Genomic DNA, 27,956 nt, shown 5'->3' with positions numbered 1-27,956 from the left:
AGTGGCAGAACCTGGCCATGTGTATTTTTTCAAACAGGTTTTCTAGGTAATTCTAACATCTTCCAAAACTTGGGAATCACAGCCAATGGCATGCTCTAACAGTTGAGGTTTAGTAACAATAGATTTGGGATACACACATGCACTGTGGCAACAAAGCTCTCAAATACAGTTTGGTTTGAGTGTGCCAATGTGCACGGTTACAACGTACATTGGTAGTGTAACCCGGTGCGATGGACAGGGAAGGTTGGCTTCTATTTAATCCTTTTCTTCCCAGCTTCCTTCCTTTCTTGTTCTTTCATAACTACGTGCATGCATGCACACAAGGCTCAAATGCAATCACAGGGATGTTTTAGCGGCGGACGCAAAGAGAATCGCGATGTTCAATTTTCTAGACTTACTTCTTCCTTGAAAAGATTCTGTCTGTTCTTAAGTGAGCGGAGCTTGTTCTGTTTGTCTTCGTGTTGCATCTCCTCCTCCGGGGGCTGGAAGTAGGCGATCAGGTCCTGTAAGGTCTGCAGGACCTCTTCTATCGGCAGGGTGATGGGGGCCGCCGTACGATTGTTTCCACTAAAGAACACAAGACGGACACGGACGTGGACGTGGCTCAGATATGGGCCTTCAGGCAGTGTCCCTGACAAGCACCCGCCAGATCCTGGCTCTTACCTGCCCCACATGGGGCGCAGCGCACGGCTTCCTGCAGCAGTCACTCAGGGAATGACCACAAACTGGCAGTTGCCAACCAACAGACAACGGAAGAAAACGCCTGCTTCGATTTTCAGGCTATTTCATAAATAAAGGGAAATGACCTGTGGCCGTCTGCCACACTTTTTCATTTTTAAAAGTAAAAACAGATTTAAAAATCATAAACTTATTCACTCATGGTTGTTTGGAACTATCACAGATTCTTCTTGGAATAGGGTAAACATAGGGGCAGAAGGGCTTCTATCACTGGGTCTCTCCCTCCATCTGTATTTTTGTCTTCTCTCTCCATGTGTCTCTCTATCTGCACATTTTTCATGTCTCTGCATGTGTTTTTCTCTTATAGGTTTTATGCATGTGCACTCACACACCAGCTCCCCCTTCCTCATTTGTTATCTCCTTCGGACTTCCTCTGTGTGCCCTCCGTCCTCATTCTCAACAACCCCGCCCCCATCTTGTGACATCCTTCTCTCCTTCTGTCTTCATGTCCCTCTCCCTCCTCAGTGTTACCCTCCCCACCATCGCTCTTTCTCTGTTGTGATCCTTCTATCCTGAATCTGTGTTTCTGACTCTGTCATAATTTTTCAAAATGTCTTGTTATTAAATCCTGTCAATGCAGAGAGACCACAAACCTCCACAGATGGCAAAATAAGCCCTCAATTTCCCATGTCCTTGGCAGGTACACTGGTGAGCCTTCTGGAAGGTAAAGGCTAAAAAAGAGGAAGGGGGAAATGGAGCCAGCCCCCGTGTAAATGCATCATGGCCCCAGGGGACTGGGAATTGGTGGAATTGGTATAAATAACGTCATGGCTTTTCCTTGGGTCAATTTCTAAGGCCTTCTCCTTGAATTTACAGTGAATTTAGTTATATATTAACCTGGACACATGCTAAGAAAAGACTGTTATCTAGGCCTGAAGCAAAGGCTTAATAAGCCCTAAGAACCCTCAGCTTATGAAGTGACAATTCCAATTTTGTACATAAAAATGACAAGTGTTGGGGCGCCTGGGTGTCTCAGTGGGCTAAGCATCTGACTTCAGCTCAGGTCATGATCTCATGGTTCATGGGTTCAAGCCCCACATCGGGCTCTACACTGACATTATGGAGCTTGGTTGGGAGCTCTCCCCACCCCCCCGCCTGCCACCCCGTCTCAAAACAAACAAACATAAAAAAAAAAATGACAAGTGCATGCAGTAAGGACAGAACACCAGTGGATTACAGGCAGGGAGATTCTTCTCATGAGTGTGTACTCTGGACCGTGGAGGTGCTCAAGGAATGCTAATGACTATCTGAGATATTATAGTATACCTGCTGTGAGGACATGAGGTGAAGGTTTGAGACTACAAAACCTAATTGGGAATGACTTTCCAGTTCTCGATTCAGAGAAAAATGAACACAGTCTCCCCAGTATGTTTGGTCCAGTTGCAGAGTCCCCTAGCCCCACTCGCCCCCCTTTATAAAAACATTTTAAGTCTACTAGAAACAATGACACCAGTTCAGTAAAAAGTGTGTGATTAAAATAAAGATGAAAACATACAAGAGGTTTGCTGGCATTTTGTAGTTTGAAAGGGCAACTTACAGGGGTTTGGGAAACCCAAGTTATAGTCAATGCCATGAACATGTGCTATCTGGAGTGCCTGCTTCTAAGCCTCTTGGGCTTCACTTTCCCCCTGGAAAATAGGAAAGGTACTATCTACTATTGCCAGGGTCCTTCTGGGTCTAATTTTTTCGGTGGGTTCTCAATGTTTGATTGCTTTATCTTGTTCTTGCGAGACACCTCAATATAATAGTCTTCCGCTGGACTAAGGCAGATCCCCCCCCTTCCCTCAAAACAGAGCACATACCACATGCCCGGCAGTGGGGAAACAGACACGACCTCTGAATGGCTTCGGGGTGCTCATGTTCTACTCCAGAACCTTAGGGAGGAGGCCCAGATGTACCAAGAAGGATAGGGACAAGATGATGTCTCAATTCAGAACTACCTACAATGGTACCTACTTTATCCCAGCCATCTTTCACTCCCTACTTCAGCCACTGCCCCACTACCTTCTCAGATCTTTCCAAGGACTTCTTTTGTTTAATTCAAGTACAATCCCAGGGATTCTGAATATTTACCATACTATTACCATAACACAACTATTTATGTATTGTTTCGATCATAAGGTTAAACTCAGGACAGCTGGGCAATATCTACTCGTCAGCAGGATTTCTGAGACTCCCTCACCCCTCACATTGTTCATCTGTCCTATTGGACAGCTCCCAGCAACTGACCAGAGGATGATGAGACAGCACAAGCCAACGCCAACCTTTCTTCCTCATTGTTCTTTCTTCTTCCTTCCCTATTAATTTAACTTTAATGTGCTTCTTCCCAGAAGGCCACCCCCTGTCCTTCTGGCTTCCACTGTACACAGCATGTTCTGTTGGTTTCTCAAAAGAGACAGGAGAGGAGAATCTTACTCACAAATGATTTTTTATCCTTCATTTCCCAGCTCTTGAAAATTTCAAGTGCTATGGCTTTTGCAGCCCCCTTCGCTGCTGCATGGGTTTGTTTTTCAGTAGTCCTCCTTTCTTCCAAAAAAAAAAAAATCTTATGGCTTGGAGAATCCAGAATGTCCCCCATTGAAAGGGAAACATCCAGAACAGCTGAGTGAGGAGCTCAGGAAATCCTCTCTCCCGCAAAATAATGATAAACTTGGGATAAATCATCTAAAACAATTGTTTTAGGACTCTGGAAATTGACCAAAGCCATACAATAAATTGAGACTGATCGACTGACTGACTGATTTATTAAATAATGAGCCTCAGTAAGAACAGTAGGAGTCTATGGTGTTTCAGTCTGAGGCTGTTTCCATGCTTTCTTCCAGCTTCAGACCAAAGAAGTTCTAACAAGGTGGGGTAGACAATGAGCAAGGCCACACGTGCTCAGAAAGTACTGGAGACGGACCTAGTTATCTACTCATCTCTGCCCGATTATGAGGTTTCGAACAAGCAGAAAGCAAAATCCAGGACAGACCTAAAACTGTCTGAACTCTGAATGTGTCATCTAGCCCACAAGCAGGTCCATCAGCAAATACTTGTAAGAAATATTTACAAGACAACCAGGCTTGCCTTCTAAGAAAGACTAAGGGAAGCCCTTCAGGCTGAAATAAAATGACACCAGACAGTAAGCAGAATCCACATCTAGGAATAAAGAGGACTGGTAAAGGTAATTGTGTGCAAGTAAATATAAAATATGGTATAAACATATTCATTTCTCTTTTGTTCTTATATTTTAAAAAACACAAATGGATAAGAAAATAATGATACAACTGGGCTTATAACATATGGGGATGTAATATACATGACAATATTATCACAAGGAGGAGGAAAGTAATACTGGAGCAAAGTTGCTTTATTTTATGTAAGTTAGTATTAATCCGAGGTGGAGTGTTGGAAGTCCAAAACAGAGTGAGTTTCCTAGAGCAATCACTAGGAATATAACTCAAAACAGTAGCAAAATAAAAACAAACCAAAAAATCTTAAAGAAATGAAAATGGTAAACTAGAAAATATCTATTTAACACAAAAGAAGGCAATAAGAGGAAGAGAGGAAAAAAGAACATGAGATCTATAAAAATCAGCAAAATGGCAGGCATAAATCCAACAATTTGAATAACTACATTATCTATAAATGGATTACACACACCAATAGAAGGAGGACACTTGTCAGAGCACATAAAAATAAAAATTCAGTGTATGCTCTCTATAAGACCACTTTATAGATTCAAAGATACAGGCTGCAAGTAAGAGGACTGAAGAACTTACACCATGCAAACAGTAACCATAATCTGCATATAAGGCATCTGCTGTGGCTCTACAAAACAGACTTGAAGATAAAAGATGTTCACAGAGAAAAAAGGGAAATGTTTTGTAACTATGGAAGAGTCAATTTATCAGGAAGATATACCTATTATAAACATATAACCACGTAACAACAGAGACCACAATATATGAAGCAAAAGTTGAGAGAATTGAGGGAGAAACAGACAAGTCAACCTACTAGTGAGAAATTAAACACCCTATTCTCAGTTAATGTAACGTCTTCTAATGGAACTGTATTAATGAAGGGCAAAAACCATACAATCATCTCAATAGACAAAGAAAAAAAGACTGTCAAAATCTAACTCATTCAAGATGAAAGAAACCTCTCAACAAACTAGGGATAAAAAGAGAACTTCCTCATCCCAATAAAGGGAATTTATAAAAACCCTACAGTTAACTTCATATTTAATAATCAAAGACTGAATGTTCTCCTGCTAAGATCAGGAACAAAACAAGGATGTCTGTTCCTTCCACTTTGATTTCACATCATAGTGGATGTTCTAGTCAGTGCAGTCATGACGTGGTGGTGGGGGTGGGTGGGAAGAAAGGGCATCCATATTGGAAAGGAAAAAATAAAACTTTCTTTATTCACAGATGATAGGACCCTTTATGTAGATAAAGCACGCGTGTGCACACACACACATCCACCAGAATAATAATTTTCAATTAAGTCACAGGATATATGATGGATATTTTAAAAACTCAATTTCTATATGCCAGTATTATTTATGCAGTGAAAAATCTGAAAAGAAATTAAGAAAATAATTCCATTTGTAGTAGCATCAGAAATAAATACTTAGGGGGCACCTGGGTGGCTCAGTTGGTTAGGCGTCTGAGTACAGCTCAGGTCATGATCTCATAGTTACGGAGTTCAAGCCCCACGTGGGGCTCTGTGCTGACAGTTCAGAGTCAGAAACCTGCTTTGGATTCTGTCTCCCTCTCTCTCTGTCCCTCCCCCACTCGCACTCTGTGCCTCTCTGTCTCAAAAATAAACATAAAAAAAAATACTTAGGAACAAATTTTACAAAAGCAGCCCAATACTTAAACACTGAAAACTGTAATACCCTGCTGAAAGGAATTCAAGAAAAATAAATGGAGAGACATTCTATGTTTATGAATCAAAAGCCTCAGGATAATTAAGATAAAAGTTCTCCCAAAATTGGTCTAAAGGTTCAAAGCATTCTCTATAAAAACACTGGCAGGCTGTTTTGCAAAAACTGACACCTTTACCCTAAAATTTATATGGAAATTCAAAGGATTCAGAAGAGCCAATAGAATTTTGCAAAAAAAGTACAAAACTGGAGGATTCACTGTATCCGATTTCAATACTTACTACAAAGCTATGCTCGTCATTTTGGCATAATCACAGGTATGAAAGCCAGTGGAATAGAACTGAGGGTCCAAAAATAAACCCTTATATTTACGGTCACTTGACTTTTGACAAAGGTGCCAAGGCAATGTGATGGGGAAAGGATGGTCTTGTCAGCAAATTGTACAGGGACAACGAGGTATCTACAGGATCCACTTAAAAAAATAAATTTCAATTCGTATTACCTCAGACCGTGTATAAAAATTGATCCAACATGCAACCTCGGCCTAACTATAAGAGCTAAAATTATATAACTTTCAGAAGAAAACACAGGAGAAAGTCTTGGTGACTCTGGGGACACCCAAAAGCACAGTCCAGAAAAAAAGTTATGCCATATAGGACTTCACCAAAATTAAACCTTTTGTGCTTCAAAAGACAGCATTAAGAAAATGAGAAGAAAAGCCACAAACTAAGAGAAAACAGTTGCAAATCATGAATCAATAAAAAACATGCATCCGGAAGATACAAAAAAAAGTCAAATGTCAGCGTGAGGACAAACCACCCAACTAAAAAAATAGGCAAAAGCCCTGATTACATTTTACTAAAGAAGAGATACGAATAAGCACATGAAAAGATGTTAAAAATCATTAGTCATTTTGGAAACGCAAATTAAAACCATAATGGGATACCACTTCATATCCACTAGAATATATACAATCAAAAGTCAGACAATAAGGATGTGGAGAAACTGGAACTTTATATATTTCTGTGTGGAGTGTCTAATGGTGTGTCTACTTTGGAAGGCAGGTTTTCAGTTTCTTAAAAAATTGAACATACCTACATGTCCACTGAGGGATGAATGGATAAACCAAATGTAGTATTTGCATACAACGTAATATTATTCAACCTTAAAAAGGAAAGAAATTCTAACATGCTACAATATGAGTGAATCTTGAAGACTTTAAGTGAAATAAGCAAGGCACAAAAAGATAAATATTGTAGATTCTAATTAAGTCAGTCAAATTCACAGGAAGGTTGAATAATGGTTACCAGGAGCTGAAGTGGGGGGGGGGCTGTGGAGGGGGGAGGGGAAGGGAGGAAATGGGGAGTTTTTTTCATGTTTATTCATTGTTGAGAGAGACAGAAACAGAGAGGGAGGGAGATCATGCACACAGGTTGGGGAAGGGCAGAAAGAGAGGGAGACCCAGAATCCTAAGCAGGCTCCAGGCTCAGAACTGTCAGCACTGAGCCTAATGTGGGGCTCGAACTCCCGAAAACTTGATCTGAGCCAAAGTTGGATGCTTAACCAACTGATCCATGCAAGCGCCCCAGGGAGGTATTACTTAATGCGTATGAAATTTCTGTTTGAAATGATGTAAAAGTTCTGGAGACGGATGGTGGTAACTGTTGCACAACTATTTGAATTTAGTTAACATCACTAAACGGTATACTTAAAAATGGTTACAAAAGTAAATTCTATGCTTTGTATATTTTATCATAAAAATATAAAAATGTTTAAATGAGTTACATGACTTTGCAATTCCATTTCCTGATATTAACCTAAGAAAAATTAAAATATATATCAAAAGACTTTTACACAAACATCCATGGAACCATTACTGATCATAAGCAAAAATAGAAAAAAATCCACTGTTCCTCAAAGGGCAAACAGAAAGTGAGGTGCATCTGTACCTGTCTGTTCATCTCTCCCTATAGATAGATCTCTCTATACACACGTGTATGTATATACACAATCATACATATACATATGCAGACATTTATATGTGGATGTGTATTATGAGATACACATACACAGGAACACTCTTCAGCAATAAGAAGGAACAGAACACCCTTATGTACTACAATAGGGATGAACTTCAAAAATGTAATGCTAAGGGAAAATCTGGATCCAAGGACCACATATTGTATACATTAACTTATAAATGTGTTAAATTGAGACCCAAACCAGATGACTGGTTGCCTAAGGCTGGGGGTGGGAACTGATATACACTGCAATGGGCATAAGCAATCTTTTGGGGGGACTGGAATGTTTTAAAAGTGAATTATGGTGATGGTTGCACAGCTCTGTAAACTTATTAAAATTCACTGAGTTGCATACTTAAAAGGATGAATTTTATGATATGTAAATTATAGCCCAATAAAGCTGCTTAAAAATAATTTTCCCACTGTCAGGTATGTAACTCCCACTGACTTTTTAAAGTAATAGCTTTATTAAAATATAATTCACATATTATACAATCATCTATTTAAAGGGTATAACTCAGTGGTTTAATGGTTTTTAGTGTATTTATAGAGTTTTGCAACCATGGCCTCAATCAACTGTAGAACTTTTTCATCAGCTTCGACCAAAACTCCACACCCGTCAGCAGTCACTCCCCTTGACCCTTACAACCAACTTAGCTCTAGGCAACCACTGATCTACTTTGTCTCCACAGAACTGCCTATTCTGGACATTTCGTATAAATGGACTCATACCACAAATAGCATGTATCAGTCCTTCATTCCTTTTTACGGACCAATAATATTCCATTGCACAGATATGCATAAGGCACATTTTATTTATCCATTCATCAGTTTGTCATTTGGGTTGTTTCCTCCTTTTGGCTATAATGAACAATACTGTTTTGAACATCTGTGTCCAAGTTTTTCAGTAGACGTGCTTCATATATCTTAGGTATACACCCAGGAGTGAAACTGTTGGGTCACATGGTAACTCTATGTTTAACCTTTTAAGGAATTTCCAGACAGCATTCCAAAATGGCTTTAACATTTTACATTCCCACCAACAGTGTATGAAGGTTCCAATTTCTCTACTTCCTGTCTCACACTTCTTATTAAGTCTTTTTAATTATAGTCATCCTTGTGAGAGCAAAGTGTTCTCTCACTGTGGTTTTGATTTGCATTTTCCTCCTGGCTAATGGCTCTGGCCATCTTTTCATATGCTTATTGGCCATTTGTGTATCTTCCTTGCAGAAATGTCTATTCAGATCTTTGCCCATTTGTAAATTGGCCCAATTGTCTTTTCAAGGTTGAGTTGTAAGAGTTCTTTATTCTAGATACAAATCCTTTATCAGATGTATGATTTGAAATATTCTTTCCCATTATGTAGGTTTTTTTCCCCCACTTTCTGTATGGTGCCCTTTGTAGTAAACAAGTTTTTCATTTTGATAAAGTTTACATACTTTTTGTATGTATTGTTGCTTCATATTCTGTATTTTGTTGCTTTTGTTTTTGGTGTCATATTGAAGAAACCATTGCCTAATCTAAGGTCATAAAAATTCAAGCCTTTGTTTTCTTCTCCCAGTATTTATGGTTTTAGGTCTTACAGTTAGGTCTTTGATTCATTCTGAATTAATTTTTGCATATCTATGAAGCAGAGGCCAGGGACTTTTAAGACAGACACAGGGGCAGGGTTTGAGAGAACCAAGAACCAAATAAAGCCATCCAACCTCTAGGGTCATGGTTCTGGTGACAGTCCAGACTACACAAAAAACTCTTGTTTGCACACAGGTATGTTTTCCTGCCTATACCAAGCTATTCATTCATATTATACCCTTTCTATGAAGAAGGGGAGCAGGTGACATGTAACATGGCACAGAAGGGAGGAACCACTTTGCTCAGGGATCACAGGAGACCAGTGGCAGGGGCAGACAGAATGGCTGACTTGAAGGCCTCAGCTCCCTTCTGCGGTAGGAGTACCTAACTGTCTGCCTTCCTTTCTCTGCTTTAGTCACGGCGGGACCCCCTGAGTGGTACTGGGAACATGGCCAACCAACCAGAGGTTCTATTTCTCAGCCTCCCTGCAGCGAGGTGTGGTCACATGACTAGTTTTAACTAGTAGAGTTAAAGAAAACGTGATCTATTTCTGGGTCCTATATTAAAAAAAAAATCTCTTGCCCTCCGCCGCTTCCAATTTCTTCCCCCACACCCTCCATTCTTTTGGGTTTTTTTGGCAGTATGCAACCTGAGAAATGGTGCCAGCAAGCTTTTTTTTTGATCATGTAGATGAAGAAAATATAGCAGGACAGTTGGTCTCAATGGTGTTGAATATTAGAATCACCTGGGGAGCTTTAGTCAAAAGCTAGAGGTGGAATCCCACCACAGAGATTCTAATCCAATTGGTATGAGATGCCACCTTGGCATCAGGGTGGTAAAAGCTCTCCAGAGAAATCTAGTATGTGGCCAAGGGTAAGACCTCTATTCCAGGGCAGTGGTTTGTAAACTTTATTATGCTTCAGCATCAACTGGAGGGCCTATCAAAACATGATTTTCTGGGGGTACCGCTTCCCAGGTGTCTGATTCAATATGTCTGGGGTGGAACCTGAGAATGTGCATTTTTAACAAGTCCCAGGTGATGCTGCTGTGCTGGGTCAGGGACGCACTTTAAGAACCTGTAAATCTCAGGGCAGCAAGATAGAAGGAACCTGAGCCCCTGGAGCCAGACCCTGCCTAACCTATACTATTACTTAAAAGAGAAGTGAGTGTACATCTTGAATTACAACGGCAGCTTAGCCTATATCCTAACTGACACACATTGCTTGGATCACATTATTCCAACAGGAAAAGTAAAGGCATAAAATTTTTTTCTTATTTCATGCAAATTCACACACACAATTTAAGCCCCCCTGGCTTTAGAGATATTCTCCTACAAAAAAGGACGGTTTGGAACACTGCACTGTTTACAACAGAATCCATTTCTCATGGTAATTGGTGAACACAATCCACAGCGTTCTGCATTGGCAGCATTGTTTCGGCATCCAGGGGATTATGATCCAAGCAGGCAGTTCAGTTACTTTTCCCATTTAGGTCTCAGCCATAGGTGGGTAACACAAGGCTTTCAATGCAAATCTACTTGGATCAAAAACCATAGCAACGATTCTGAATGATGTAGAAAGCTTTTCTCAATAGCACGGGAGGGTGTGGATCTGTTTCTCCCCTCTTCACACACTAATACCGAAGGGATTTAAAGTGCTTTGGCAGTCGTCACTTAATTTTCTGGAGGAGACCTTGGGTATTCATGACACCAACCTCAGTAACCAATGGGACTCAAGCATCTGTTGGGCAGAGGGCGAAGCTGGTAGGAGGTCATTTGCTGGGAAATAAGATTCAGTCCCAAGCTCTCTGTGGTAAAACTCTTTGCTGGTGTTTAATAATTTCCTGAAAACTTCAAGTATTGAAAAGGGAGTGGGGGTAGGTAGGACTGGATGGCCACAGAGTAGAAACTATCAGATAAAGGGAAGAAGCTTATGTACCTTACAAACTGGCTGAATAAGGCTGTCGTGTTCCGGATGATCCGAGCAGCCTGGGACTCCTCGCACTGGCATCTCTGCAGTGTTAGCCCGTCATCCATGTGGCCTTCCTGATGGAGTATGACCTACCCGCAGAGCAAAAGAACCAGGGCCGTTTATACGTGACTCCATAGCTGGACAGTCAACTTTTCTTGCAGTATTTATTTACCTCATCCCTTGTATTCCTTCCCCCCAACCAGGTTCCTCTGGGTCCATTTGAAAATGGGACATTAACAAAGTTATTTTGCCCATACTCCCTATTACTGACCTATGAATCATTCCTGAGACACGGTGCTTTGAGGAAAATAAAATTTTATGTGCTACTATGGTATGAGTTACAGTAAATTCCTTAGGACGGCCAATTTGAAAAGGTGAAAACATATTTTACAATAGATTTTTCTCTTGAAATCAACACAAAAACTTACCCTTGGAAATGGGAAAAGTCACTTTGTTCAGAGTCTTTTTGTCCAGAGATAAATTGAGGAAGAATAACAAGTTAGACAGAAAACTCTACTGGGTTAACAGATCCTCTACTGGGGTCAGGCTCAGATTCCCCTCCTGAAGGATAGCTAGCTACAGGTGACTGTACAAATGGGGATGCAGCTCAAGGTCGTAGTTTGCTTCTCATGGAGGCTAAGGAGGGGGTTTGAAAGCATAGGCTCTGGTATTAGTTGATGTGAGTTCCAGTCCTACTCTGCTACTTCCCAGCTGTGTGACCTTAAGCAAGTCACTTAACTTCTCTTTGCTTCAACTTCACCATCAAATGGACTTATAGGGTTGGTTCTGAGGACTAAATGATTTACATGCAAATCACGTAGCACGTTTCCTAGAATCTAAGAGGTACTCAATGAATACTTGTTATAAAGGGCAGTGTATTACTGATCTCAAATCAGTTACCTAAAAGCTAAATATACATATTGACCACCAGTGACATCAGGATACAATTCTGGGGCAGGACTAGCAGCTTTGAAGATGGAAGTCAGTGGCATTTTCCCTTGAAAGGATCAAGTGTATGCAGATATTAACTGGGGTGGTTTGAGTCTGAGTCAAGTCAGAGTTAAATCCTAATTCAACTTCCTGACATGGTTTCCTCTTGATGTGAGTGAAGAGAGACCATTTATAAGGTTTTAGGGTGTGGGGCAGAGTTAAATCCTAATTCAACTTCCTGACATGGTTTCCTCTTTTTTTAAAAAAATTTTTTTTTCTTTCAACGTTTTTATTTATTTTTGGGACAGAGAGAAACAGAGCATGAACGGGGGAGGGGCAGAGAGAGAGGGAGACACAGAATCGGAAACAGGCTCCAGGCTCTGAGCCATCAGCCCAGAGCCGGACGCGGGGCTCGAACTCACGGACCGCGAGATCGTGACCTGGCTGAAGTTGGACGCTTAACCGACTGCGCCACCCAGGCGCCCCAGTTTCCTCTTGATGTAAGTGAAGGGAGACCATTTGTAGGTCCTGGGGTGTGGGGTGGGGTCAATTAAATAGAACATGTAGCTCTATAAAATATCTTTAGTAAAAGCATTTTGGTCTCGTTTTTATTATTTTCTTAAGTTTATTTATTTATTTTGAGAGAGAGAGAGAGAGAGAGAGCAGGAGAGGTGGGGAGGGGCAGAGAGAGAGAGGGACAGAAGAGAATCCCAAGCAGGCTCTGCACCGTCAGCACTGAGTCCAACATGGGGCTAAAATTCACGAGCCATGAGATCATGACCTGTGAGCCAAAATCAAGAGTCGGACACTTAACCAACTGAGCCACCCTGGCTTCCCTGTCTTTCTCACTGTTAGCTCAAAGCAACTTCTTTTCCTTTCCATGTGAAAATCTCTTATTATTTGTTCTTCTGAAATTGTGTCCTACCTAATATAAGGAATTCACACAGGAAGTAGAATACTGGCTTACAAAAGTTTATGTTCAGTTTTGACACAAGACTTAGCACCGTATCTAGCTTAAGTGTTAGCAAAGGATACCCTTAGTATTGGATTCACCAACTGTTTCAGAACTACCCTGTCAGAGCTTCCCCGCAACTGTTTAAGCATTTCGATTCGGCAATATATTGCCACTAGGTTTACTCTGGCCTCAGTCCCAGTATTCGGGTCTCTAAAGACCAAAATCCTTAGATTTTGCTTGTTCAGATAGCACATCCAAACCGGCCAGCCAAACAAGAAAGTAATGAGAAATAGGGGGGATGCAGCTGTTAGAACACTGTTACTATGTGCCCTTTTGATCACTGCAGCCCATTTTCTCCCGGAGGAATCCCATGACCCAAGAACAGACAGCAGAAGCCCAAGATGGGAATGGGAAGGAGGTGGCTTCCTTTAAGGTGAGTTGCCATTCTCTAGGTTTTTTTTTTACTGTCTCTGTTTCCCACTGTTTTTTCTAGGTTCCCGATTTGTTTTATGAAATACTTAACACAGATTTGAATATCCTTTGTATTTTTAGAAAGAAATGTAACCTGCTCTTCGCAAAATAGAGTAGGGCAGCCCTGCCTGAGGCCGAACATTAGGACATCATTTTAGAGAGTTTCTGAAGGGACCTCCCAAATTCATATGCACACTGCAGCAGTTCAATAAATATACACACTATGGTCCTGGAAGAGAAAGGCAAGGAGAGGCATGATAAGTCACCAACTCAAGGTGGGATCTCTCCTGGTTGGCAGGGTCCTTTCAGTATGTCTCCTCCCATCCAGAGCTATTGCCAAGATCCACAAATTCCACCCTCTTTAAATGCCATCATTTCCTTAGTAGGAGTGAAAAATTGTGGAGACTCTAGATAATATTATTGTACTCTACAGAGGATTTAATTTTCTTCTGATAGGCTGGTAGGATAGATAGGTTTTTGGCATCTATCTTCAAGGTGCCCTTCTTCCAAGGGTAGTTTCATACTCCTGAGGTGGAGCCCTTTTGGGGTTTAACTGAAAGCCTACTGTATTTTCAAGGCCTGGTCCAATCTGATGGATCCTGAACCCCAACCTTGGCCTCCCTAGTCCTGTCATTCTGTTGACATCTCTGCTGTTATCTTGTCCATCATAGCTTCAGACTTCTATTACTGTCCTAGCTTCACAGCCCATCCATGGTCAGCTTTAGGGGAAACTGCACATAGAATTTCAGGTTCATGTTTCTAGAGTTCCCTCCATTCTAGAACATTGGCCTCTTAAGTCCCAGAGACCCTGGCTGACCTCCTGTCTCATCTGTCTTCTCCAGCCCAATGAGGCCAACACAAGCCCCCACGTCCTTGGTGCCACAACTCAGAAAATATGCTGAGGGGCAAGTAGAGACAAAGGTGTGGCTCACTTGGCATAGCCACATTCCATCTGGGACCTTTAGCACTCATGCCCCGGATGCCCTGGTTGCTGAAGCCTTCAAATGGTTTTGTTGTTGTTGTTGGGTTATACAACCTAGTCAGTATAACCTACTCAGTGTGGCTGGTTTTTTTTTTTTAATTTTCTCTCTCTTCTTCGTAATTTTAGTTTCACATTTCTGGATATCTTCTTGGTATGTTTTACTTTACACCAAAGTAAGTTATTGCCTTAAGGTTTGCTTCCAACCTCCCCTCTTACAACAACCTGCATTCTGGGAAGCTTTGCATTACCTGCACTTTTGGCTGATAAACCCAAGCTACAGTGGACAATGGCTCCTAGAACCCCATTCTAGGGTTCCTTGACTACCCAAACAGGTGTCTGGTAAGAGTTTTTTCCAAGAAAACTCATGCCCTTGGCATCTATTCTCTGGTTCCTATCAAAAGAAAACTGTTACAACAACTTTTTGGGACAAAGATGTGGTGAGTATCCAAGCCAGTTTCCCAATGCAGCTGGCTGTGATGGGCCACTCCAATCTGAGTGCTCTCTGTGGATACCCTATCAGTGCACACGATCTCTTCTTTCTGCATGTTGGTTCCTGTGGGCTTGTTATCATGCAATCTGCATTTTCTCTGTAGCAATTCTATTTAGTCTCTCTATCATGAAAATCACACAGAAACTCAATTATCCACTTAAATGAAGAGAGCAATGGTGTGAGTAATCCCCAAACAGCATATCACCAAGAGTTACTTAGTTCAGGTTTTTTAGAGAGCATTGAACAAACTCTCCCCCTTCATCACAGATTTGCCATGTATTTAACTTTTTTTTCCCTTTTACTGAATATGGGGTCAAAATAACCAATTAGGAAGTACAATCTGTCACAGAATAACTCTTCAGAATAGCAAAAACAGTGTGAAGTAAACAAACATCATGTTCGCCTGATTCTCCTGATCGCTGCTCTTGCCTACTTGCTTCCAGTTCAGTGGAAAATAATTCTGGACAGCCTTCGTGAGCCTCACCTTTCTTTTCAGAGGTCCAAGGCGGGAGGTCTTGGCATCTTGTGCTTTGTAGGTCACCCACAGACCACTGGCTATATGCTGGACAAAGCAGACGGAATCTCCATATTTGATTTCTGGAACTCCCATGCCTTCTATATCCCGCTTGTGACTAGAATCCAATTTCTCCTTGATTTCCTATTTCACAGAAAATGAAACAAAGGCATGTCTGATTAAATAGAAATGCAATATATGAAACACATCACCTATGCAGAATTTGTCAGCCAGGGAACCCATTACCAAGATCATCATGATGTGCCTGTCCAAGCCAGGATTTGGGAAAGGCTTGCTTCCCTTAGCTGCTGTTAACTGTAAAGTCAACGGATTCCAAGTTTCAGCCACTTTAGTAATTACTTAAATCCATGGGGAAAGGAGGCAGCTGGTAGGGTCTCTCTTTGGTTTTGATTTTATAGAATTCTCCACTATATTTTCTACTTTTCTTATCCTGACTTAGACACCTTAATAGTAATCAACACTTTACAGGCCAATTAACTTATTTTCAGCAAGTTGTATCCTCTGTAGTTTCAATAGTCACCTGACATAAATTCCCAAAGTCAGGGTTTTAAATGTATCTGTTAACAACATATAAAAGTCTTTTCTTTTTCAAAAAAAAATTTTTTTTAACGTTTATTTATTTTTGAGACAGAGAGAGACAGAGCATGAACGGGGGAGGGTCAGAGAGAGGGAGACACAGAATCTGAAACAGGCTCCAGGCTCTGAGCTGTCAGCACAGAGCCCAACGTGGGGCTCGAACTCACGGACCACGAGATCATGACCTGAGCCGAAGTCGGCTGCTTAACCGTCTGAGCCACCCAGCTGCCCCTATAAAAGTCTTTTCTAAAGATCAGCAGAGAAAGCAGATTCGTGGAGTAGGTAGCGGCTACTATGCTGTCCTTGTAATGCTGTCATCAGTATTATCCGTCTCTTATGGCCTCCTCAGTAGTGTGTTGCCATCAATGGGTTTCATTCTTCAATTACCTCTGTTTCACTACAGCCTTTTCTCCAGTATGGAAAAAGGAGTTGCTGCACATCAGTTATCTGTCTGGTGACAAGCTGAGGTGCCTGTCAAAGATGGAGTCAGGAAGCAGACCTGGGGTGCATGGTAACTCTGTCCCCTCCTCATTAATCAAGGCCTCTTGATGGTTCTACCCGACTTCTATTTCTCCTCTACATCTTGTGTTAAATTGCTCATTTGTAAAAGCCATTAGCTAGACAGCATTTTGAATTTTTTTACAAAATAAAAAATGCAGCATGCCGTTCCCTCTGCTTGTGACAATTTTACTCTTTCTTAACGAAGGGACAAATAGCACACAAGTCCAGAGCTCTTACCAAGTGCAAGGCAGTGTTCTAAGTTCTTTACATGTATGAATTCTTGCCAACAGCTTTGGATGGAGCTACAAATACTATCCCAGTTTTTCAGAGGAAAAAACGAAGATACAGAGAGATGAATAATTTTCCCAAGGTCACTCAAGAACTAGTCAAAGAGCCAAGATTTTTTTTAATGTTTTACTTATTTTTAAGAGACAGAGAGAGACAGGGCATGAGCAGTGGAAGAGCAGAGAGAGAGGGAGACACAGAATCCGAAACAGGCTCCAGGCTCTGAGCCTTCAGCACACAGCCCGACGTGGAGCCTGAACTAATGAACTGCGAGACCATGACCTGAACCAAAGTCAGATGCTTAACCAACTGAGCCACTCAGGTACCCTGAAAAGAGCCAAGATTTAACCCACGAGGTTCAGTTCCAGAGGCTCCGTTCTTCCCCACTGTTCTAAACTCCTACTCATCCTTCAACACCCTGTACAGATGCCACCTTCTCTGTGAGGGTCAAGTAGTTTCTCCTGCTGTATTTCCCCCAGCACAGTCTCATTCCTTTACTGAGCACTTAAGCCCATCACAGTGTAAATATGCTTGTTTATATGACACTTTATTTTTGCCAGGCTACAAAACAATCAAGGGCATGGCCAGATTTCAATTACTTTTGGATTCCCAATACAGAGAATCCAGCACCCATCAATTAATTAATATATATTAAAGAAATATATACATATACACACACACACATACGTATATATATTGCTAAGTCATGTTTCGTTCAAATATATTTTTTCATTTTGGTCTGATTTCTCTTCCTTCAAACCTTCCTAACAGCAAAATTAATTATTTTGTATACCTTTACAGGATCATCTTGAGCAGTGTTAATACTTTACAAGGAAACTCTTATTTTAAAGGTACGTTGAAACTCTGGCTGGATTTTTAAATATGACATTTCTCAAAATGAATATTTCTAAAGGAACTTATCTCTGATTTTATAACAAAAGACAATAGGAAAACAGAATCTGATATATTAAGACTTCTTTATGGGCAGGGGGTCAAGAATTCATTTATTTTACAAAACAATGGATACTTGATTTTCATTCCAGAAATATTCCTAATTCTGATGCAAAGTTCTCCTCTCTAGTCTGTTCCCTAAAGCATAGATAATTCGGCAAAATAAAATAATATACACTACAACTGTTAAATATGAGTAATTATGCTGACTGCCAAGAGCTCACAGTTAAAATAGTGCATGTTCCCAAACTATCAATGACTATGGTCACTTCATTCATTTTCTCACTTTTTGTTTATTTAAATATGACTTTGCAAAAGAAGAACAATACTGGGATCTATTTTTTCTAGAGCCTGAAATCAATGCATCATAACTATTTATAGAATAGGGTATCTCTCTGCATCTTTGGTTTTACAAAACAGCATCTACTTCCAGAGTTCTATGGTAGTCACTGTAGTGGCCACTGCTAAATTAGAAGAAAAACAGGAGAAACAACAAGAAAAACTAAGACATGGAGACAAGACAACAATAAAGAAAACCTAGGGACACCTGGGTGGCTCAGCTGGTTGAGCGTCCGACTTCAGCTCAGGTCATGATCTCATGGTTTGTGAGTTCGAGCCCTGCGTCGGGCTCTGTGCTGACAGCTCAGAGCCTGGAGCCTGCTTCTGAATCTGTCTCCTTCTCTCTCTGCCCCTCTGTACTTGTGCTCTGTCTCTCTGTCTCTCAAAAATAAATAAATGTAAAAGCCAACCTAAGCCAACCATAAATGCCACCGAGGATATAATAAAGAAAGGAGAGTGATCCATGATAGAGATGCCTGAGTCAGCTGAGAGCAGGTTCACGTGATCTTCTGATGTGAGCATGCGCAAATGCTCCCCCTCTGTTTTCACTGGAATATGGCCCCATATGCACTTAATCTACTGCTGCAAATGGACTCTTCCTAAATGACAGGGCTAATCCAATTACTCCTTTGCATTAATTCCCTAATTCCTATAAGATACAATTTTCATTTCTAAAGTTCATATATACCATATACTTTAATCAAATTGGACTATGTTCCTTTGATACATTAAGATTCCTTCCCCTGGGTCTTTACAGACATTACACTTTCTGCTTGGCAACCCCGTTTCATCTCTGCATCTTTACATCTCATCCATCAAGCCTTTCCCAGATCCACCTTTGCATTTTCTCTGACCTCATGGCACTTTTTCTCCCCTGTCAAGGCTCTTTACAATATTCTGTGAATCCTTTGCTGGCATGCTTCCTGTCCCCTACCAGACTGAAAACTCTCCAAGGGCAAGACTTGGATTTGCTTGTCTTTGTATTCCATACTATGCTGTGCTTAAAATAGGTTGCAAATAATTTCCTTTTGTTTTATTGGTCTGTGGACATCAATTTGCTGATCTCCATCAACCTTCCCGGTGTTAGATGATGAGCTGATTCTAAGAAGGAATAGGTTACTTGGCTTAAGAGGTGTTGATGGATCATCATCTTCTCCTGTCTCCACTGAGAACTTCTTAATGAAATGGCCATGACCACGTCACAAGTGTTGAATAAATACCTGGTTTAAATGACTAAGTTGCTGCTCTCCAGAATGATTTAAGATTGCTAGAAGGACAAGGAAGGGAATTGCAACTAGGGTTTGTCTAGCACCTACTTAGAGCAAAGTATTTTGCTAAGTACCCTACAATGGCAATGCCATCATGTGAATTTACCAAGGATCTACACAGTGATACGTATTATCCATGACACTTTAAAAACATTTTCTCTAAACCTTTCAGCAGTCCTTTGGTTTTCCTTTTTCCTACTCTATAGATGATAAAACTGAAGCTTACAGAATTTGAGCAATTTGGTCAAAGTTCTATAGCTAGTAAGTAATAGAAAAGAATCTAAAATCAAGTATAATTCCAAAGCCGATTTCTCATTTGCACATAAGTTTTTGAATGGTTACCATTAGCACAGCTAAGTATTAATTGTATTACTGTTTCAGTTGTTTAAAGGTAATTATAATGAAAAGGTTGAAAGGTTGAAAATATATGCATTTATTTTGTGAAAAAGTGGCTCTGGGCTCATATACAACTTAGAAGTCATACATACAAACCAATAATGATAGCAAGAGGATATGGTCTATAGTGAAGGTGCAGTTGGAGTTTTGGAGAGAGAACAATCCATTCTGCCTGAGAGTTAGGGATGAATTTATGTAAGAATGACACTTGAGGTGAGCTTGGCTAGGAGTGAGAAGCAAGAAAGAAAATAAGGGGACTGAATTCTAATAAGATGGGTGTAGTGTGGCAAGGAGTGTGGCTGAAGTTCAGGAAGGGACTTGAACAACAAGGACTCTGAACGTTGTTATCATAGGTATACATGTTTCTCAAACTCACAAAATTAACAGACTTTCTCTAGGAAAAGAGGACTTTGGACAAGCTCTAATTCTTACACCAGGAGTCAAAGGGAACATTAGTGCTTGCATAATATGGACTGTTAAGAGTCTTACAGTAAAAAGCAAACAACAGAAAAATCTGTTGAGCTCTGCGTAATGCAGCCAAACTGCTTTTCAAAAAAAAATTCATAAAATTATTGTTTGGAACACCTCTTGGGAAAAGCTAGTGTTGGCAATGGAAAGCCACTGAGAATTTTAAGCGGGGGGATAACACAGGGTTGCATCTTAGAATAACTGTTCCAGCAGCAGTGTGAATTATAGATTGAAAAGAAACAAGGCTAGAGACAGGTGATTTTTAAGCTATGACATCAGTATTTAGCATATCTGGAACAGAGAAGGCCCTAATTCATGTTTTTTAATTAGAGTGAAATTTGTTATTTGACATAATTAAACTGCCTGTGTCCACAGACAACAAGAAAGTACCTTTCCAACAGACTGTAATCACCCAAAAATGTTTCAGAGGAAAAGCAAATGTGGGAAGAGGAGACCCATCCACGGATACTGGGGTATATCATCAAAAAAGTCCTGGCTAGCCTGGCTCCTTCCTAGGCGTCTCTGGAGAAACTTTGAGAAACAGCCTTTGGGTTCGCTTGTCCACAAACAGAGTCCTTTTCTCAATTTCTAATCTAAAATATGAGGTCTTAGAATGGCTTTAAAGAAATCACACACTTTCAGACACTGCTTGGAACCTGGCTGGGTGGGAGGACTTCACTCCCACTTTACAGTGTGCTGGGTGGGGGTGGGGGGCGGACCAGACTTGTCTGCTGCATTAGGGAAGGTGCGTTTCTCCTGGGGGCTCTTCCCTCTGTCTTTCTCCTTTAATTCCTACACCACCACCAGGAGGTAGGCAATACTACCGCCATTTCGTGGATAAGGAGACACTCCCAGGCCACTTTCCTTGTCTCACTGAATCCACACAACAACCGTTTGAACCACACTTCCTCACCCCCATTTTCTAGACAAAAGACATTAAGGATGAACAGCAAACGGGAGAGCCAGGATTCACACTCCGGTGTTTCACACCCACTGTCTTCCTTGACTGCTTCTCTACTTGGTCCACTTTGAACAATAAAGACTTGAGAAATCATTGGTTTAAATTTTAAAAATACACGTGTAGTTTATTTGAAATGAAATACAACTGTTGTCTCTAGATATTTGAATCTTAAGGTAGATGTTTTCTCCTAGCCCTTTTCTCTCTTTCCCCTACTGATAACTCAGTGAGGAAGCAGAGCAAGCAAAGGGGCTGGAATAAACAGAGTCAATGTTTTCCTAAGGGATGTGCCATGAGCCCAGCTGCCATCTTGATTCACGCCACCAAGGTTAAAGGGCACATGAGGCTAGTCTACAGAGATGCTTTCCATACACATCAGAGAGAACAGTGTACAGTTTTTAAAAGACAGGGATTTTTTAGAGCCTGGGTGACTCAGTCGGTTAAGCATCCGACTTTGGCTCAGGTCATAATCTCCCGGTTCGTGGGCTCTGTGCTGACAGCTCAGAGCCTGGAGCCTGCTTTGGATTCTGTGTTTCCCTCTCTCTCTGCCCCTCCCCTGCTTGTGCTCTGTTTTTCTCTCTCAAAAATAAACAAACATTAAAAAATTAAAAGAAAAATAAAAGACAGGGAAGTTTGGCCAAGAACACAGTGCTTAATAGATATTTGATCGTTGCTGACTAAATTGAATTTAGTGTTTAATACACTGAGGAAAATTTTCCTCCAATCAGGAACAATTGTAGTTTTGTTTCCTTATGCAATAAAATAGGAAAACTGAGATTCTATCTCGACCATTCAAGATTTACAGTACAATCATTAAAAATAACTCTAAAATAAATGGCTACATGTGATAAGGCTTGCTTTAACATTACTAATTCCTTCTTCCCCATGAGGAATAAAGTGTTGTAAACTGATGTGCAGACATGACAGCTAAATAGACAGTATTGCTGTGCCAGAGAAAATATTAAATCACATTATCTGACAATCCTCGGGGAATGGCTTTGCAATGTCAAGACAATGGGGAAATGATGTGAAATCAAGTTCACAGAAATTTGACTTAGATGTTCCAAATAATGAATCTGTCTGCTTGAATGTTTATAGGGAGAGTATTCTGATCCAAAATGATTACACAGTGATGGCAGGATAATTCTATGAAGATGAGGAGGGTTAAAATGAAATGGATTTTAGCCTATCTTAGTGTGTGACCACATTCATGTATGCCTTCAGGAAGCCATCTCCACACTTACCACATGCTACACACTGTGCCAGGTGCTGGGGTGCAAAAAGGGGGGCATATGTGGTCCCTGTCATCTAGGGGCTCCCGGTCCAGGCACTGATGGCTGTTACAGAAGCATGAACAGGGCCCTACTGGAGGACAACAGAAGAGCCCTCCTTCTGTAAAAGGCATCCGACACTGGTCTGGAAGCGTGAGGAGTTCATGAGCGGGGGTGTGTAGGAGGGGTAGAAGGCATTCTAGATCCAGGTTTAGCAGTGAGAAAAAGTAACATGTTCAAAGACTGGTAAATATTTAGTATGCCAGCGCTCAAGGCAACTGTGAGCCAAGTGATGCAGATAAGATGGAAGGGCAGGCAGGGATTGGATCTTAACCCTTTATGACAGACCTCAAATGAGGGGCAACCAGAGTAAGACTGTGTCGAAGACCACACAGAGAGCAGACGGGAGTCAAGGCCAGATCTCGGTGACCTGGAAGCCATTCTCCATCTTACACCACTTCCACATTAAAGAAGTAAGTTGTTGGGGCGCCTGGGTGGCTCAGTTGGTTAAGCGTCCGACTTCGGCTCGGGTCATGATCTCGCGGTCCGCGGGTTCAAGCCCCGTGTCGGGCTCTGTGCTGACGGCTCAGAGCCTGGAGCCTGTTTCAGATTCTGTGTCTCCCTCTTTCTCTGACCCTCCCCTGTTCATGCTCTCTGTCTCAAAAATAAATAAATGTTAAAAAAAAATGTTAAAAAAAAAAAGTAAGTTGTGATGCTGCAGTTCAGGGGCAACAACACATCCCCGACCTCCAGGTTGATTTGGATCACGCTGCTGAAGGAGAGGGAGAGAAACTGACCAAGATCACATGCTGCTCATTATTCTCCATGCCTCAAAGAGCTTGCTCGAAGGCCTCGGTTTGATTTCATCTGAGCCAATGACTGCAGCAGGTGTTAGTTTTGAGCACCTTCCACGAAGGCTCAGTCACACCCCTGTCCTATCCATGTGTACAAGATTCACAGGGTACCTGCCACTTCCTCCTAAGGGCAGCCTGCTAAGGATTTTAACATGCACCTGCAGCTGTTCCATGGTCCCCAATTTAGGAGTCATAGCTGTCACAGGCTAATGAAGCCAGACAGGAACACTGGGTGGGAAGCCCATCAGTGCCAAATGACTCACAGCTCAGCTAACCCAGTGCTTCCCTGAACACATGAGCCCAGAGTGTCCTTCCTGGGAATCTTTTTCTGTTTCCTAGATTCTCCAACATACAGAGGGGATCAGATGATTACCCTCTTAATCCTATTCACAAAGGCACAAAGGACACAGAATCTCCACCTCTCAGCCTTCCCACTTAGTTCGCCCAACCCCTATGCCACCACCCAGATCCTGAAATGGTATCTGAGACTACTGTCTGCCATCTGCTCCATCACACAGCACCTATAGCAGGAAAGAGCTGGCAAGACGGCTCAATGGCTCTCACACCATTCAGAAACAGAGCCAAAAGTCTCTTTCTGTGGGGAGCCTCACTACTCCCCAGTGAGGGCAAGCACACTGGAGCGTGCACTTAAGGGAGAAGAGCCTGCACCAAGCAAGGTAAAACCACGTTTACTAGGGAAGAATTGAGCCTCCAGAGCAATCAAGGCATTTCTAGTGTTCTTCTCCCAAGAGTTCTTTACATTGTGTATGGCAGAGCCATGCGTGCTCCATACATTCCTGCTTATGGTGTAGCTTCACATTCTAAGATGCCAGATGCTCTGCCCACACAATGTCCTCAGGAAGCCCTGATCTCCTGGAGGAGCACGGCTGTATCTTGGCCTGCCATGGAGCCTAGGTCATTTTAATTTCAGCTCCTTCCACGTTAAAGTGAACATAGCTGGGCCGAATACTGCTGCACTGGGAGTTATTTAAAACCTTTAACATAGTGACTCCACCGAAATGTAACAACGTTGCCAAGTGCATAGGACAATGTGACTCATGGGTGACTTTTACATCCAGCTCTGCTAGGCCGGCTGTCCCCATGGTACCTCGATGACTTTCAGCCATAAGCTGCTTGCCTCCATGTGCAGAGAAATGGAGGGACTTGGAGAGATAAGAAATGGGCCTTTTGAGGATAAATGTGCTCACAGGCCAGAAGGGGTGCCAAGTGGAAGGAGTGTTATGAGGAGTCTCTACGGTGCTCTGAGTTTTTCTGGCTCTCCCCAGAGACCATGGAAAGCACCAAGCCATCCTACACAAGGCTGAGCCAAGAAAGGAATGGAATGCAAGAGTCCCCTTGGAACAGGATTCTGCCAGCTGCCTGGAAGGCCACCTGAATGTCTGCTATAGTAAGAAAAGCCCCTTCTGAAACAGTAAAGACCTCAGTGTCACGGATCAATCCAGCTCAGCCTATCTAGAATGGGCTGAGGGGATCACGGTAGAGCACTCAAGGAGAGAAAAAGCCAAGCTGGCATTCTTAGAAAGGCATTTACTTGGTCATCCGCTATAATGAATCATTTTTCCCCCAGATTTTTTTTTTAACTTCCCACATCTGCTGTTGCCCCCTACACCCCATGTCCAAGTTGTGTCTTAGGGAAGAATATGATCTTACTTGTCTCTGTTCTTCAGACTTTTTTTGTTGCTTTGTTTCATTGAGTTTTTAGCAAGTTACACCGCCATAAACAACTTCCTGGAGCCCAAAATGTTTTGCTACATAGATATATGTTTATATTTAAAATCTTTCTTTTGCTGGCAACCCTAAAAAACTTAAATAAAGATAACATAAAGGAGATATGGTCAGAGAACCAGAATGAAGTCAAGGAGCCAACACAACATTTAAGGAGAAGCAGATAGAAGGTGATATCTGAGAAAAATTTAGGGTAAGAAGTTTATATATTTTAATGTTTGAAATAAAGGTGTGGAAATAGCCTAACTCTGATATATGGCCATTTGGGGAGAAAAACCTATATGCCAAAGAGATTCTCTGCCTATAAAGACTCTGGGACCATAAAAAAGAAGGAAAAAACGAGTCTGAGTCCCCTGCTTCAAAGAAGGGCAATGGTGGAAGACTGTCTTCCTTTGATTCATTGAGAAGTTGAGCTGCCCATGGAAAATTCATCTGTCAGCTTCACACCAAGTCCTACGTGAACAGAATCATCAACCACCCCTTCCTGGAATCGTGGTGGGAACACAAATCAAGATCTATTTCTGGAAAAGAGCAAAGAACAAAACTAGAGATGAAACCCCCAAAAGAGATGTCGAACTGTCTCATTAGGAGGTGTAGGCTCCCTGATAACTAGGCATGCATCTGTGCACAGCCTTTCTGATGCTTGCGCGATCTTTCCAGAATAATCATAAAGTGACAGAGCATCCAACTCTCTGTCAGAAGTTAGCTCAGCATGCAATTCTGACCATCCAACTAGATCCAGCTCTGAGTTATGCAGAGTTAAAACCTAGCTAGACGTTAAGGATAGAAAGAAGTCTTTAAAAAAACAGATGCCTATATACACATCAGAAGGCAAAGCTACATGTTGCAGTTAACCTAACTACCAGAGGGTCTGCTTTTAATGGAGGTTGGGGATGGACGGGTGAGAGCAGAGAGAAGAAACAACCTAGGAAAAAGATGAAGAAGGTACTGGTGACTTTGTATAATACAAATAACTGCAAGAAGAGGTCATGTTCAGAATTATGTCTTGTCTGCATCTTTCTGAAAGAGATTGCCGCCTTGCTTTCAACAAATATAGCATTAAAACTCATGCTTCCATGTTCTTATTGCCTTATAGGACTGAAGCATATGTTTCCAAGTATTAAAAACAACTTAGAATATATTAAACAACATTTCTCATTAGCCTGTGAGCAATAGTGCCCATCCCTGTGATCCTTCCTCTATACACTCAATTCAAAAGATGGAAGAAGAAAGTGTTTATCAGAAGGCTGAATTTCTTGTTCCAGCCCATTTTCTTTTCAGCCATAGTGCTTTCTGGAAGTTTCAGAGCTTTCACTCTTAAATGAGGTCAAAGTCGACTTCATCACACCTTACCTTGGAAGCCCGGAAAGAGAAGGCTGTGGACTTGGTGTCTGACTTTGCCCGGTCCTGCAGTATAAGGCCTTGGTCCTCTGTCAAGGCCAGGTAGTGGCCTGTGGTGAGATGCCGGAGGCGGAAAGCCTGGCCCCATCTGATGTTACTGCCACTCCAACTGGGCAGATGAAACAGACAAGAAACTGCATTTACACAAAACTATGTCTATTTTAATATTTCTCCTGTGCTTTCTTCCACATGCTAGCAGACTTTTAAACCCTCTTCCTTAAAGGACAAAGCACTTGTCTCCTGGCTTGCTTTAGGATTTCAGGTCTGCTGACAACTCAGCATGGTACTTCTCTTGTGGCCTCTCTTAACATCAATGAGGAGGCATCCTTGTGCACTGTTGGTGGGAATGCAAACTGGTACAACCACTGTGGAAAACAGTATGGAGTTTCCTCAGAAAATTAAAAGTAGAACTACCCAATGATCCAGTATCACACTACTGGGTACTTACCCAAAGAACACAAAAATACTAATTCAAAAAGATACATGCACCCCTATGTTTATTGCAGCATTATTTACAACAGCCAAGACATGAAAGCAATGCAAGTATCCATCCACAGATGAGTAAGTATGTGTACTTATAATCATACATATATACACACACCATACCTTTTTAATAACACACACACACACACACACACACACACACACACACACACACACAAAATGGAGTATTATTTAGCTATATAAAATGAGGTCTTGCCATATTCAACAACATGGATAGATCCAGAGGGTGTAATGCTAACTGAAATAAGTCAAAGACAAATACCTTATGATTTCACTCATATGTGACATTGAAGAAACAAATGAACAACAACAAAGAGACAAAAATAGACTCTCAAATCCAGAACAAACTGGTAGTTCCTAGAGAGGAGGTGGGTGTGGGTATGGGTAAAATAGATCAAGGGGTTTAAGCATACACTTATCTTAATGAGCATCCAGTAACGTATAAAATTGTTGAATCATATTGTACATCTGAAGCTAATATAACATTGTATGGTAATTATACTTCAATAAAAATAAGGGAAAAAAAGGAAAAAAAAAAGAACACCAACAATTATGATGATCTTGGGACAAGACAACAATTTAATGCAAATGGAAGTCTGAGGCTTCCAATTTTTCCTTCACTCCTCTGAAGTTTCTTGATATATAAAAACAAATGAAAAGAATACCTTATAAGGAAAGCTCATTTCTGGGAAAACAAAGTCATCTCTGATGTGCTATCTCAACCCAAACATTATATTACCACAAAGAATCCCATCTTTAAGAGAAATAGTAAAAATATTTGTGCAGTTTACACTTGCCAGGGAGAGGCAGAGAATAAAGAAGCATGTGTGTGTGTGTGTGTGTGTGTGTGTGTGTGTGTGTGTGTGTGTGTGTGTGTTTGTGTTAGAAGGGGATACATTTTGTG

The 27,956-nt window shown here is 41.4% G+C and overlaps 1 protein-coding gene across 1 annotated transcript in view; it reads right to left on the bottom strand.

Moving 5' to 3' along the window:
• RYR3 (ryanodine receptor 3) overlaps positions 1-27,956 on the bottom strand; it is a 368,605-nt gene that overhangs the window by 251,745 nt on the left and 88,904 nt on the right. The window contains exons 10-13 of the mRNA XM_047863199.1: positions 26,501-26,657; positions 15,484-15,657; positions 11,139-11,260; positions 399-567 (exon numbers count right to left, since the gene is read on the bottom strand). Coding sequence (XP_047719155.1) covers positions 399-567; positions 11,139-11,260; positions 15,484-15,657; positions 26,501-26,657 — 622 coding nt within the window. The remainder of the gene's footprint in view (positions 1-398; positions 568-11,138; positions 11,261-15,483; positions 15,658-26,500; positions 26,658-27,956) is intronic.

Source organism: Prionailurus viverrinus, chromosome B3 (assembly GCF_022837055.1).
Source record: "Prionailurus viverrinus isolate Anna chromosome B3, UM_Priviv_1.0, whole genome shotgun sequence".
In the NCBI taxonomy this organism is placed as follows: domain Eukaryota; kingdom Metazoa; phylum Chordata; class Mammalia; order Carnivora; family Felidae; genus Prionailurus; species Prionailurus viverrinus.
Note: the sequence above shows the minus strand (reverse complement) of the source record. Positions and strands in the feature narration are given on the sequence as shown.